Genomic DNA, 15,174 nt, shown 5'->3' with positions numbered 1-15,174 from the left:
GTCAGGACCCCTGTATCCTTCCCACCTCCCCACCTCTCAGGGAGACCTTTTCTCCAGGAACACCAAAGCACATCATCTCCTGAGAAGAACACAGTCGCCATGGCCTGAGAGTAGAGGAGCCTCAAGACAGCTCGAAACTGTGTGACCTCCTCCCAGAAGAGGGTAGTGCCCTGGGCAGTGAAGATAGAGCCACAGCTGCCTGGCTCAGGTAGCCCAGCGATTGCTAAGTGCTCACGCTGAGGCTGTGCACGCTCTCCTTAGGTCCTGGGCAAGCCCCTTCGGCTCCTGTTAGCCCCGTTTCCCTTTCACAGCACACATCAGGACCACCATCCGGGTCTGCTTTGTGTGATTATGTTCTGATGGACACTGTGTGGTTGGCCACCCCTGATATTATCCCCAGGACGTAGTGTCCACCCCATAGTAGGTGCTTAATGACGTCTCTAAATGAGTAATGAAGGATGATGACCCAATTTGGGTGGCATGCAGATTCCCAGGAGAAATAAAATATCTCTTGATAGGAGTGAAAGAAAGGTGTGTCAGGGATGGCCCGTTCACTGCTCCCTGGGCTTCAAGTCAGGACCCCTGATTCCAGTTCTGCGCTTACCACCTTCCAGCCGGGAGCACTCTGACAAGTCGTATCAACCTCTGGCTTCAGTTTGCTCTCGTTTAAAATGGATCCAATAAGGCTCAGTTCACAGGATCAATACAAGGATTAGAGAGACGGTCTATGTAAGGCCCATGGGAGCTATAAAGATTACTCATGGTTTTTCTAACTATACAAAGGCTGGATTTAGCTGACTTCGGAAAGGGAGATGCTCAGTGTGTGCAAAGGTCCTAGCAGGAAATCACGAAAAGAATGAGATCTTGATTCTAAAAGCATAACCTGAATACAGTCAGGCTGCCTTGAAGTCCACCTCAGCACAGCATTACACTCCAGAGGTACTAAGCCATCATCCATAAGCAAAAAACCAACAAGCAAACAAATACACAAGCTCCTGAAATCTGTGTGAGACCTTCGGGGAACTGTGGCAAGGCACACCTCTGAGCTGACCCCCAGTCTCCCCCAGTCTCACTGTATGCCAGCTCCCAGAATTGTTACTCCTTTTCTTCAAACAAGCACACTTCCCACAGAGGTTTTCTCCAGGCCCATCCATGCAGGCTCTTCTCTCTCTCTCCCCCATGCCCTCTGCTTTCTGTCCTGAGACTTGCTCTCAAACCTTTCCATTCAGGTTCACGGAACTTGTTGGGCTTCTCCAGCTCCCCTGATAATCTGTCCTGCCTGCAAAAAAGAGCCCAGAAGTGCGCACACATAAGGCAGGAGGGGAGGGCGTGCCCACTCACACATCAGTGCTTCCCTGTTCCTGTCACTAAAAGTAAGGGTGGAAAACAGTGCCTTTTAAAAACCACTACCAAAGCTTACGATGTTTCAGGCCCTGTACATCCATTATATCATTTCATTCCCGCAGCTGCTCCATGAAAGATTGCAAGCAATTAACACCACTGGTGGAGGCTAAATAGCCAGCACAGCAGGGAGAGAACTCATCAGAAATAGCAGAATCAATATGCAAACCAACAAAAAGGATAACCTGCAGAACGCAGGGGATGGAGAGAGAAAAACGAGGCAGCCTAGAAAAGCTTACCAGTGGGAGCTAAACCGAAACCTGAGCGATACCAAACCAAAACACAAACATGGTTGGGTAGCACTTAATGCAGTCGTTGTGAGAGCGTTGGAGCTTTACAAATACACAAGGTTCGATTCAGGGTCAGCGTGCTGGAGAAAAAGGACGGGGGATGGGAACGAATGGCCCGAACTTCATCCCCATCCTTGTGAGTATTTTTCTCTAGGCCAAAGTGAATGTCTTATTTCTGGGCTGACGTCATGTGAATGAGAAATCTGTGAATGGCTTTGTTTCATTTTATGACTCTTCTGTGGAGATGCTGGGCTGCCTTACTCCTCAGGGATGAAGGGAGGTGTGTTGAAATGTCGGGGCCAGGGTGACGGAAATTCAGAAACACTGTTGTCTTCTGGCATCAGACGTGATTCTTGATGCATGCTTTGAGGGCTGGTTTGATGGGAGTCCCTGGCACGCCCCCACCTGACAGTGTGTGATGGAAAATGGGGAATGAGCCCCAGGTCTGCCCCAGAGGCCCCCTAGGCTGAGCACAGGCTGCAGGAAAGTCAGGGAGTTAGCGCTAGGTTTCGCCACTTGCTCCCAAGAAGAGTTCTGGCCAGTCCAGGGGCCAACACGAAGAGCACATCTCCTCGGTTTCTCTGGCCCCATATGCGCACCCTGGGTGGGCAGCAGAGGCCACTGAGCGAGCCTGCTGGAAGTGAGCACGAGGTGGCGCAGGCCACTGGCCACGCCACGGGGAGGCTTACCTGCAGGGACTTGTCGTACCAGCGGTTGGCCCCGTTCTTGCTGCAGCCTCCACCGTGGAGGAGCTGGAGCGCCCGGTTGGTGTCACTGAGCTCCACGCCTCCGGGGGCATCCAGGCACACCAGGCAGATGCACCGCTCAATCATATCCAGAGAGTCCCGGTTGGTGGAGTCTGCAGGGTGGGCCAGCACGGCTTGACTCAGCACCTGCCCAGCCCTGGGCCTGGGGTCCCTTCTACGGAACCCAAACCATAGACAGATACACGTGGACACCCAGACCTTGAGCCAATCCTGAGCCCCCTCCCTTGTACTCCAGGGGGTGGGCTGGTAAGTCCAGGTTGCTGTCCTGAGCTTTACCCCCCGGGGGTGGCACACCCCCAGGGTCCCTGTAAGAGTCCTGCCCTCCGACTGTAGCCAGTTCCGCCCCAAGATGTGCAGTCACTAGTCCTGCCCGCCAAGATGAAGGGGGTGGCATGGGGTCTTCCCCAGATGCATTAGTCTCCCAGGCCAGCTTGTGTCAGAGGAGCCCCAATTCCCCCATCCAGTGGCCCCCTTACTCACACCTGCCAGCCACGTCTGGCACACAGGCAAGTTCATTTGTCCTGAATTGTGATTTTCAAACATTAGTTGCCAAAAAGTTCTAATTAGTCAATTTCACATGAAAATTGGAAGTGAGGGTGTTGCTGTCGCAGGTGACCCCTCACCCCAGCTGTTGTTTCTATGCAAAGGGCAGGTGGAAGGGCCAGTGTGCCCCTGAATCTGTAGCCAGATGAGCCCACTGGGGCAGTTTCAGGCATGCAGAGTTCATCAGGACAAATAAAGGTCACGGAGTTGTACAAAAGACATGTCACTAAGAGAGTCTGACTTCTCCACAGGGGACAGTGGGCATGGAGTTCCCTCCAAAGTAGAGCTGGGCCAGCCAGATGGGCTGCCCCAGGCAGCTTCCTCTCCTGAGTGTAAGAAGGTTTGAAAGCCTGCCCAGTGGGACCTGACTATGGCCACAGCTGCCATGACTGTGGGGCCAGATATCTTTTCTCCCAATCAGGAGTCCTCATTGTGGTGACTGTTATTTCTGCACCATCGCACACAGGCGGTGGGGCATCAGGACCCGATGGTGAGGGCTGCCATTGCCCAGGCATCCTGACCTCTGGGCTAGATGGGGTACAGGGTTACACCCCTCCCCCAGTCCCAGTGTTTCCATGCATGAGAAGATGGGGTGCGTGTTATGGAGGCAAAGGAGCGTTACATGGCATATTCCAATACCCACACCCACTTCAGTCATAGAACACCTGGTCTGTAGCTTGGCACATAGATGAGCAGAACTAAAGCTACATTTCCCAGCTTCTCTCACAGCTGGGGGAAATCATGTCTCAGTTCTGGCAACAAAAATCTAGAAACACTATCTGACAGCTTTCAAGAAACCTCCTTAAATACAGTGAGCACATTCTCTTTGCTCTTTTTTCCAACTTCCTCTATCCTGCTGCCTGGATCACAGGTGTAGTGGCCAGAGCCCCAGCCTCCATTTTCGGCCAGGAGGGTGCAGCCCACACCCTTGGAGTGAGATGGAAGAGCTCTAACCATCTCTCAGCGCTGGAGGGCTCGGTTTGGGTATATATGAGAGAGACGGAGAGAGAGAAACCTCTGTTTTCTTTAAGATACTAATATTTTGGATTTTTGGTCACATGTGACCAATTCTAATACTAATCTTATACCGTGTAGTTATGCTGGATCCACGTCCTCACGCTGCAGGAATGAGCTGGAGTTGAGAAGCTGTGCCTTGGTTTGCCACAGTCTTCCCATTTATTTAACTCTGTTGTCTCGGCAGATATTTAAGGTCCCTGTCCAGAATGCTATTCTCTGTGTCAGATAGAAACATGCTGGGGGCTGAAGATCCTTCCGAGAAGGCAGTTGGTTAAGTCAGCTCCCAGCTCCCTCCTGTCCTAGCATGAAGGCAGACCTCTGGGCAGCCCTGGTCCTGGTCCTGGCCCTCCTGTGCTCCCCAATTCTGAGCCCGGGTATGCAGCCCTCCGCTTTGGCAGCCACTTGCTCCTCTCCACTCAGGCTCTTCCCCCTCCCTTTGGAACCCTAGGGACTAAGTCTGAATTCCTCTTTTCAGAGCCTACCCCCATCCCATCCCAGCCCCCAGGTCTGGAGCTTTCTTTCTCTCCAGAGCCTTAAGCTAAGAAATATACCCATCGTGTGTCACAGTCATCTGGAAAATGCCTTCCTGAAGTCCAGGGAACGTGTGGGAGCAGGTGTGACTTCCACACCCTGAGGCTCAGATCTCCCCGTAGCCTTCGTTCACCAGCCGGGTCCTGCCCGCGGGTTGAGCCAGGCATAGCAGCACCTTCCCCAGTCAGGGGGCAGCTGAATCCACAGCCAACATGCCAGTGAAGACCGCGTCTGGAGCCTGTCCGGCCTTTCCTCTGTCCAGCTAAGGGCCTGGAGGGGCCATCGAGGAACTCCTGTCTGCTCCTCCCTCCTCTTGGCCTCATCCCAGGCTCTCTGGGCTGCTCCCCCCTCCTGGCACAGGCAGCCTCAAGTGAGGCAACACTTGAGACCCTCCCCTGGGGCTCCGCAGCACCTCCTGGGCACACAGATGCTAAGGGCACTCGAGCAGTCCCTGCTCTGCCGGGGTGAGTTCTCCAGGTTCACGAGAGGTGTCCACAGATGTCCTCCAGTGAAAGGAGACTGTGGTCCTTATCATCGCCTTCCTCCCTCCTCTTGCACATCCTGGGGGAAGGAGAAGTCTCTCACGCTGGCCTTCCACTCTGGAATGAGGCTGGCCAGCAAGCCAGCCCCTCCTTGGGTCTTCCTCCCCTCACACTCATCTGGAATATGGATTAGGGGAGCCCTCTGTGTTCAAGATTCTTCTTGATCCCTATGTGTCCAGAGTGACTCATCACCTTCCACTTGGCCTCTTGGACTTTCCTGCCTCCTCTGATCAACTTCCAGGCTTTGGTCCCAGCCCTGGGGTTTGAATGTTCAATGAGACTCCATTGTGGTGGTCAGTGTGGGAGAGGGGAGGTGGGAAACTCCCGTTCCTCCTCCCTTGAGTGTGATACAGTCACTGCTTCACCCTCTTCAACCTGAGTCAACTTCTACTACCCACAAGATAGACTCCAAACTTCTCAACACCCCCCTCTGGACTCCATGGCTCGCCTATGCTACCCCACTGGGTCACCTCCTTGGAATCCTGGCATGGACCTCACAGGAGCTCCTGCTGCTCCTGGATACCTGCGCACATCCATCCCCTCAGATCATGCAGGCTGCCCCCTGGGTGGGAGCCCTTCTCCTCTGTCAAAGCTCTACTCATCAAATGCTCCTGAGATCCCAAACCCTATCACAGTGTGGGCCCTGCATCCCATGTGGGTGAGAGCAACCCAGAGGGCTCCTGCCCCGCCCCGAACGCCTCACCCCGGTAACATGCTGGCTCGGGTGCCTGCCCAGGGCAGACAAGGACCCTCTGCTTGCTCCACCAGGCTGGCCTCACATAGAACCTGAGCCAGCGCCAGACCAGTTACCTCTACACACACTGCCTCCTACCGCACAATGCGTGACCTTACAGTGTGGGACCCTGTAGCTGCCCCAGACCCCAGCCACTGACCATCCAGCCCGAAAATCCTGATCTGGCTGCCCTCTCTCAAGCTTTGAGCTCACAGAGAGCAGGGCCTGGTTCTCTGGCTTAGGTGGGCACAGGAAGTATCTGTGTCTGGCAATGGACTTGAGCGTGCATGGACAGGTGAGACTGAGATCTGTGGGCATAGCTCAGACTTCCAGGCCCTTTGGGGCAGAGTTTCATAGGATGAAAGGGGTGGAGGAGAGATGGAGACAGGAAAGGGATTCCTTACCCTCTGCAAAACTCCCCCACCCTGGCTGCTACTGGAGTCCTTGCCAACAGCCATGGTGCCGGCCCTGGACTATGGGTTATTCTGGGGGTCCTTGGGCTCAGGGTGGCTGGTGACTTCAGAGAGGCCTTGGCCAGGCCTGGGTCTGATTCAAAATGGAGAAGTGGAGAGGAAGGAAGGAACACATCAGGAAGGAAGTCACAGTGCTGGAAAAGGCTCTGAGGCTGGTGAGTGGAGCTTGTCCGTGATGCCTGGCCGCTTGGGGAGGGCCTGGGCCTGGGGACCATGGCAGCCCCAGTGCTATACACGTCGGCCTGTGTCTCAGTGGGCTCTGAGAGCCCAGGCTTGGTCTCTGCCTATGAAACAGCCCCAAGGGCAGTGTGGACTAGGCAGGCTTCTGCTCCCTGGGAAGCCCAAGGCAGGCCTGTCCAGCTCAGAGTCTGGGGAGCAGGCCTGAGGCAGCCGCTGGTGGAAGAGTGAGGGTTGGGCACCCTCCTTTTCAGCTGGGTGGCTCGAAGCTGGTGGCATAAAAGGACACCTCCCTGGGCATCCGTGCCCCAGCCACCTCCAGGCAAGACAGAGGGACCCCTGAGAAGGGGCTGAGCCACCACCGCTGCATGCAGGTCGAGCAGGACCCTGGAGCTCAGCACCACTCGACAGGAACCGGGTCCTGGCTCATTAAACAGAGTGAAATGGGAGCAGGACAGCAGAGCCAGGACGCCAGGTGGCCTTCCAAATGAACTCCCTGCGCACGAGCAGCTGATCGGCCAGGCGCTGACAAGTTTATCGTGTAAGGCAGAGAATGAACTACATCCAAACTCATCCACCACGACTCTGGCCCCAGCGTAATGGAAACATGGGGCGGTGGGCCGGAGGCACACGGCAGGAGCCGTTTGTCTTGTGACATCCTCATCGAGCACAGGCAGGCTCGCTTAATGTGGTAAATCAATCTTCCTCAAGGAGCCCCTGCTTAATAGGTAGAAGTCAGAATTGAGTAATAGGAGGAGCTTGCTCTGCCACCCACGCCTGGGGAGTCGACAACTTTGGAGATGCAGAAATTCCAGAGGCCATGAGCCTTGGAGGACCCTAGAGCTTCTGCTCGAGGTTGAAAGTTTCCAGTCTGTGACTAAGGTGAGCGAAGAGAAAATGAACACAGCAGCTCTGGCTTTGGAGGTCTGCAGACCTCTCAGGTGCCGATCCCCAGCACACCCGCCTGTGCACACGCACACACACACACAGCCCTCTCTGGGACACTTGCCTTCTCTGGTCTAGTCCCTGGGAAAAGAAGACATCAGACTTCTACTGTCCTGCCTCACACAGTCTGGGGAGGGAGGCGCTGGGCTCCTCTCAGATACTTAAGAGCTTCTAAACATTTGTCAGGCGCAGCTGAGCATCTTTACTCCACAGACAAAGGAATCATAGCCCCTTTTGGGAGGAAACTCTGCCATCCCCTCTCTCCAGTCCTTCTCTACTCTATGGCTCATGGTGATCTTTACACTCCCAGCCCCTAGAGGCTATGAGGATGCCAATAAATGTATATCCAAGCTACATTCTATCTACAGGAAACTCACATCAAATATAATGATAGAAGCTGGCTGAAAGGAAAAGGAAAAAGACGTATCAAGCAAATATTAATGAAAGTAAAGCAGGAGTGGACAAATTAACATCAGATTTGAGTAAACTTCAGAGACAGGTATTGATACAAGAGGTATTGAGATATTGAGGGATATTACATAAAACAAATGGATCAGTCTTGATGTCAAGGTGACATCATCTTGTGTATACACATCTAAATGTGTATCAACCAAACATAGCTCTGTTATTTTTTGAAACTAGAATTAAAAAAAAAAAAAAGAAACTAGAATTAACAGAACTGAAGGAAGAAATAGACAAATCCATAATTTGGAGACTCGGATACACCTCTCTTGATACTTAACAGAACAACCACAGAATGTCAGCAAGGATATCAAAGAACTTAGCAACACCATCAACCAACAGAATCTAACTGATGTGTACAGAACGCTTCACCATCAGCAGCAGAATGCTTCTCTTCAAGCGCCCCTGTGACGTATATGCCACAGTAGACCATATCTTAGGCCATGAAAACCCTCAACAAATTGAAAATAATTGATATCATGCAAAAATGTGTTCCCTGACCACTGGAATCAAGCTTTTCTTTTAAATAACAGAAAAATAAAAGAAAAATTTTCAAACATTTGGAAAGTAAACAACACTCTTCCAGATAATCTATGGATCAAGGAAGAAATTTAAAGAAATTAAAAAGCAAACATTGAAATGAATGAAAACAAAAATATACCATATCAAAATTTATGAGACACAACTAAAGCTTTGTTAAGACGGAAATGTGTAACACAAATGCTGACATTAGAAAAGGGGGAAGACTTAAATGAGTAATATAAGCTCTCACCTTAAAATATTAGTGAAAAAAGGCAAAATAAACCCAAAGCAAGTAGGAAGAAGGGAATAACAAAGAGTAGAAATCAGTGAAATTGAAAATAGGAAAAAAATAAAATAATGGAAAGAAAACTGGTTCCTTTAAAAATTCAATCAAATCCCTGGCAAGACTAACAAAGAAAAATGAAAGAAAAGACACAATACTAGGAATTAAACAGAGACATCACTATGGATCTTGCAGACATCAAAAGGATACTAAGAAAATACTATGAACCACTCTACAGACATGAATTTGACAACTTGGATGAAATGCACTAATCACTTAAAAAGTATAAACCACCACATGCACAAAATGTGAACAAATAATTTGGAGAGCCCCGTAATTATTAAGGAAATTAAATTTGTAAGTTTAAAGTTTCCCCTCCTCATCCAAATCTCCAGGCCCTAAAGGTTTCACTAGAGAATTCTACCAAACATTTAGGGGAGAATTAACCCCAGTCTATACAATTTCTTCCAGACAATATAAGAACAGCGAACACTTCCCAATTCATTTTAGGAACCCAGTGTTACTATGACACCAAAACCAGACAAAACGGTACACCACCACCACCACCCATAAACACACACACACACCACACACACGAAAAAAAAACAACCAGCTACAGACAAATAACCCTCATTAATATAGAAACAAAGAGAGCTAACAATGTATCAGCAAATAGAATTAAGCAACATGTAAAAACTATGTACTGTGACCAAGTGGGGCTCGTTCCAGGGATGCAAACCTGATTCCGTATTTGAAAATCAACTGATGTAATCCACAGTATTAACACGCTATTGAAAAATCACATGATTAGATCAATTGATGAAGTACAAGTTACAAAATTCAACATCTTATTACGATAAAATCTCAGAAAACTAGGAATAGAGTGGAACTTCCTCAACTTCATGAAAAGAATCTACCCAAAACAAAAATGCATATAGTTAACATACTTAAGGGTGAAAAGACTGTATGCCTTGCCCCTAAGATAAGGAACAAGAAAGGATACCCATCCTTACCACTGCTATTCAACTAGTACTGGAAGTTCTGGCCACACCAAAAGGCAAAAGGGAATAAAAAGAAAAATATCAACAAGAAAAAACTGCCTGTTTTCATATGACATGATCTGTGTAGAAAATCATAAGGAATCTACCCCCAGAAAACCCCACCTAGAACTAATAGATGAGTTAGAAGTTCACAGGATATAAAGTAAACATACAAAAACCCAATACCAGTGACAACGACATGACCGAGAGTGAGAACGCAGCGGCTTCAGATCCTGCGGAATGAACCACCCAGTGACAAAGACATGACCGAGAGTGAGAACGCAGCGTCTTCAGATCGTGCGGAATGAACCACATTCTCCAGCGTAAATGTGACAAAAGCATGCAGGGCTTATACAAAGAAACTACAAGACACCCAGTGCGAAAAATCGAAGATCTAAGTAAATGGAGAGATGTATCATGTTCGTGCATGGGAGAACTCAGTGTGGTGAAGATGCCAGTTCTCCCCAGGTTGGCACACAGGCTCAGCCAGCTCCCATCAAAAGCCCAGCAAGACTTTCTGCAGCTGTAGACAAGATTATTCTAAAATCTGTGTGAAAAGGCAAAGGAATTAGAATAGCTAAAACAATTTTTAAAAAGAATAAAGTTGGAGGAATCAGTGTATCCAATTTAAAGACTTATCACATAGCCAAGAACGTGCAGTACTGGCAGACAGATGAACATATAGATCAATGGCAGAGAATAGAAAACCCCAAAATAGACTAACAAATATGCCCAATTGATTTTGACAAAGGTGCAAAAGTAATTTAATGGAGGAAGGATGGCTTTTTCAGCAAATATTACTGGAACATCTGTACATCCATAGGTACCCCTCCCTGAAAACCTTGGATAAAAATCTGATACCTTACAAAAAATTAGCACAAAATAGATTGTCAGCTTAAATGGACAATGTTATAAAACTTTTAGGAGAAATTCATCTTTGGGATATTAGGACTAGACATGTAATTCTTAGGCTTGTTGCCAAATGTATGACCCACAAAAGAAAAAAACTGATAAATTGGACTTCATCAAAACTAAAAACATTTCTTCAGTGAAACACCCTGTTAAGAAGATGAAAAGATAAGCTCAGATTGAGAGAAAATATAAAGCCACATATCCAATAAAAGGTTAGTAAAGAATATATAAGCAGCTCTCAGAACTGACAGCAAAAAAAATCCAAAACCTGAAACCTAAGCCCCAAACAATCCAATTAGAAAATGAGCAGAAGACGTGAAATGATATTTCCCAAAAGATGAGATATAGAGGGAAAATTAGCACATGAAAGAATATTCAACATCATTAGTCATCAGTGAAATGTAAATTACAACAACAATAAGATCACTGCACACCTACCAGAGGGCAATAAAAAATAAAAAATAATGACAATGAAGAGAAACTGGATCATTCATGCATTGCTGATGGGTAAGTAAAATGGTTGTTGCTGCTGCTGAGTCGCTTCAGTCGTGTCCGACTCTGTGCGACCCCATAGACGGCAGCCCACCAGGCTCCCCCGTCCCTGGGATTCTCCAGGCAAGAGCACTGGAGTGGGTTGCCATTTCCTTCTCCAATGCATAAAAGTGAAAAGTGAAAGTGAAGTCACTCATCGTGTCTGACCCTCAGCGACCCCATGGACTGCAGCCCACCAGGCTCCACCATCCGTGGGATTTTCCAGGCAGGAGTACTGGAGTGGGGTGCCACTGCCTTCTCCAAGTAAAATGGTAAAGTCGCGCTAAAAAACACTTTCACGGTTTCCTGTAAAACGAAGCATGCAAATATCATATGACCTACAATTTCATTCCTGAACATTTTCTTTGAAACGAAAACTTAGGATCCCACAGAAACCTACGCGTGTATTCACAGTAGCTTTATTTGTAGTGGCCACAAAGTAGAGACAACTCAGACGTCCTTCAGTGGGTGGGTGGTTACACCACGCATGTTGGGACATCCAAACTGTGGAATACAGAATGAACTGTTCACACCCGCAACAACCGGGGTGGGTCTCTCCAGAGTATTATACTGAGCAAAAAAGCCAATCTCAGAAAGTCACATGCTGCGTGATTCCGTTTATATGACATTCTTGAAACAACATCCTAGAAATGAAGGATGGATTAGTGGTTGCTAGGGATTAAGGAGGGCTGGACTTGGAGGGAAAGTAGGTGCAGCTGTAAAGGGACATCAGGGGTCCTTGTGGGGATGGAAATGTTCTCTGTCTTGACTGTATCAACCTCAGTGTCCTGGTTGTGATACTGGAAGATTTGCAAGATGCTACCACTCCCTGCGGGGTGGGGGTGGGGAGGCTGAACGGTACAAGCGTTTATTTCATACAAGTGCATGTGCGTCTATAATTATCTCCAAAGAAGTTTAATTTAATTTTTTTAAAAAAGAAGTCAGTAGCCAAGAACTGCTCTTCCCTCTGGGTCCCAGCTACCCTTCCCACAAAGACAGATTTAAAGAGCTATCATACTTTCAGAATTTCAGAATTAGGGGAGGGGTGGTACGTGGAGAAAGGCAGGAAATACAAACAAACAAACCCAAAACCCACAACCTCTCAGCTGCCTTGAAACCAAATAGCACAGTGCTGCCCGTGAAATGGAAAGTGAGGGCCAGAAAGATGGCACAGAGGGAGAAATGAAAGAGCAGAGGAGTCTGGAGTGTGTCCATGCAGGGCATGTGGCGTCTGGGGAGCCTGGGGGAGGCAAAAGAGCTCCCCAGAGTCAGCAAGAGTCAGGGCTCCACACCAGGACGATAGCCATTCAGTCTGAGGTCACTGACTGCAAGAGCAGTGCCCATCCACACAAGTCCATTTTCAGCTCACTGGATTTTTTCAGGGTGGTTTTGGGCTTGGGAGAACATCCCCAGAGTGTTTCCCTGAATCTAATAAGAGGTATCCTTAGTGATCGCCCTCTGTGCAGCAGGCACGGAACACCAACTTTGCATCCCTTAGATGGGCTGCCACCTCCCCATCTGGGCCTAAGGAGCCAGACTCCAGAACCTCAGCGAGGGGCCAGTCAAGCCCAGACCTCTTGCCTCGGACCACAGGCCTCTCCCTGTCTGGTTGCTCTCAACCAGGAAAGCCTTCACGCTTCCACTATGAGAGGGAGGGGTTGGCCCAAAGAAAGAAAACAGCATTCAGCTTCAAGAGCCAGGAGATATTTCTGGGGCAATTAAATCAGAGAGGCTGTTATTGCTAATGTGTAATTGGTTTTAAAATCAGCAGGCTTGCCTATCTCTGGATGACAATATTTAAAGAGCAAGACGCCCCATCCCGAGTGGGTCTTGTAAACCATGACCGAAGAGGCCCTCTGCAGACACAGCAACCTTCTGTCAGTTCCCTCCTTGAAAGCTGTGGCTCAGCTCTAATTGGCTGCTGGGAATAAATATTTACGGGACTGTGCAAACGAAGGCATCTGCTTCCAAAGTCTGTTCACAGGAGCTCCACTGCACCCGGGCAGGCGAGCCAGCAGAGGGGCGGATCTCCTAGCTGGCGATCCTTTTCCTGCAAATTGACAAGTGCTGTAGTCTTCCAGACTCAGGGCTGGATGTCTAATTAAATTTCTAGACCAGGATAACGGTGTTGGCTCCTCCCGGGTTCAGGAAGGCCATAGCTTCACTTTGGGTGCGGAGGGAGGTCCTGAGAGGATGCACACAGCCCTCCTGAGGCCCAAATCTCACCCCCGAGTGCCAGGCCCTGAAGATGTCAGGTTGGGGAGACAGATGTTCCCTGGTCACTCCCGGCTCCACCACCCTCCACCTAACCTGTGGGAGACACAGCCTCCTCTGCTCGTGGGGGTGCAAGTCTCACCTCACAGGCTGTTCTGAAGACTTGCAGCAGCAAGGGACAGAAAGCAGCCAGGACAGGGCCCAGCAATAAGGGGAACCTCCATGCATGGTGGCTGCTAACGTCTGAATAAGTGGGTTCCAACCTGGACTGTACCTGAGGGTGCTTTAATAATGTGAATTCCTTAGCCTCATTCCAATGCCACTGGAAAATCACCAGGACCCAAGAATCTGGTTTGGTTTTCTGAATTTTTTTTTTTTTTTTTTTTGAGCTCTCTGGATGACCCTCATATTGTCAACTAGCCCCAGCCACACTGACCTCAACCCACCTTGGTTTAGCCTCAAGTCTCACTTAGCACAGGATGCAGAGGGGTGAGGCCCCCAAATTCCCACAGGACTCCTAAGGGAGACCTTCCCTTTGGTTTTATCCTGTCTGCTCTTGTCCTGACGATTCCATTTATTCTAGTCTCCCCAGCAAGATAGCAAATCCCAGGGGCAGAGACAGTCTTCGCAGGTCTTGTAGCCCTCAGCTCCCCGCTGGAGGTCCCTCAATGTGGACTGCATCCCACTGGCCGTTCCTGGACCTCTGCGAGCTCCACCCTCTCAATGTCCTGGCAAAGGGTCAGGCTGGGCAGCCTGGGAGCTTACAGAGAGGGCCAAGCTGGTTGGGGGATCAGGGGCCATCACTGGAAGGAGAGTGGGTTGATGCAATCAACCGCCCCTGTGGGTGTCAGCTGACCCCGTGGAAATTCAAGGGGGAATTTTGTCTGAGCTCAGGCTTCCTGGTCTAGGCAGCCACCAGGACAAGTGGAGCTCAGCTTGGCTGAAACTTTCTACTGCATAATGCCAGCCTGGGCCCAGTGCCCATGGGCACTGGTCTCTGCTGGTGTCTCTGGAAGGGAGGTAGAGACCTTGGGACTTCAGCTGAGATGCCCTGGAAAGCTCAACCCATTTTCCAGTGTTAGCGGCGGTTCTCCCGAGAGCCAGGAAGACCCCAGGCCTCACCACAGTCAGCAGCTGCTCCTGGAACCAGGAGAGAGAGAGGCTTCGCAGAGGTTAGCGCTCTGGGAGCGTCATTTGCAACAACGGCCGCCCTCCCCAGCGCTCCCACCCCTGATACTCCAGTGTCCCCTGGGTGGACCCGATCCTCCCCTGCTCTCCTCTCCTCCTTCCTGGACTCTCCACAGTGCTTGACTGGCTCTCCCCTTGCCCTGTTAACCTTCTTTGAAAGTGTTCTGTTCAGCCTTTGACGCAACTGAAGGGTGCCCCCTCTGAGGGCCCACTTCCTTGCACCCCCTCCTCGAGGACTGTCATCTTCCCTCACACTCAGCCCAGCAGCAGATGGGCAGGGGGCATCCCCTCCCAGCTCTGAATGACTCGCCCTACCCTCTGGCTCTCTCTGTGGAGCTGCAGCCGGTGGGCTTTCCTCCTCCCCCCACGCGTTATCCTCCTTGTTGCTGTGCTCCTCTGGCCTCCTCACAATGTCCAACCACCAGGACCTGGCTCAAGCTCTTCCTCACCATCACCACTCCCATCATCATTTCAGTAGCCTGAACATCCTGTGCGTGGCCCGGCTGGCATCCTCCTCTCTCGGCCCTTTGACCTCTCACCTTTGACAGTCAAACTCAGCACCTACTCCTACCACCACATCTGGAGGCATATCACTACCAAGAC

General features: G+C 49.9%; 1 protein-coding gene across 1 annotated transcript in view; it reads right to left on the bottom strand.

Moving 5' to 3' along the window:
* Positions 1–15,174, bottom strand: part of CHAT (choline O-acetyltransferase) — a 60,778-nt gene that overhangs the window by 13,946 nt on the left and 31,658 nt on the right. Inside the window, exon 9 of the mRNA XM_010854445.1 lies at positions 2,381–2,550. Within this exon, the coding sequence (XP_010852747.1) occupies positions 2,381–2,550 (170 nt within the window). The remainder of the gene's footprint in view (positions 1–2,380; positions 2,551–15,174) is intronic.

The sequence above is a fragment of the Bison bison genome, unplaced genomic scaffold (genome assembly GCF_000754665.1).
Source record: "Bison bison bison isolate TAMUID 2011002044 unplaced genomic scaffold, Bison_UMD1.0 scf7180017864341, whole genome shotgun sequence".
Taxonomy (NCBI): domain Eukaryota; kingdom Metazoa; phylum Chordata; class Mammalia; order Artiodactyla; family Bovidae; genus Bison; species Bison bison.
The sequence above is the reverse complement of the archived record's forward strand: the minus strand, read 5'-3'. Positions and strand labels throughout refer to the sequence as shown.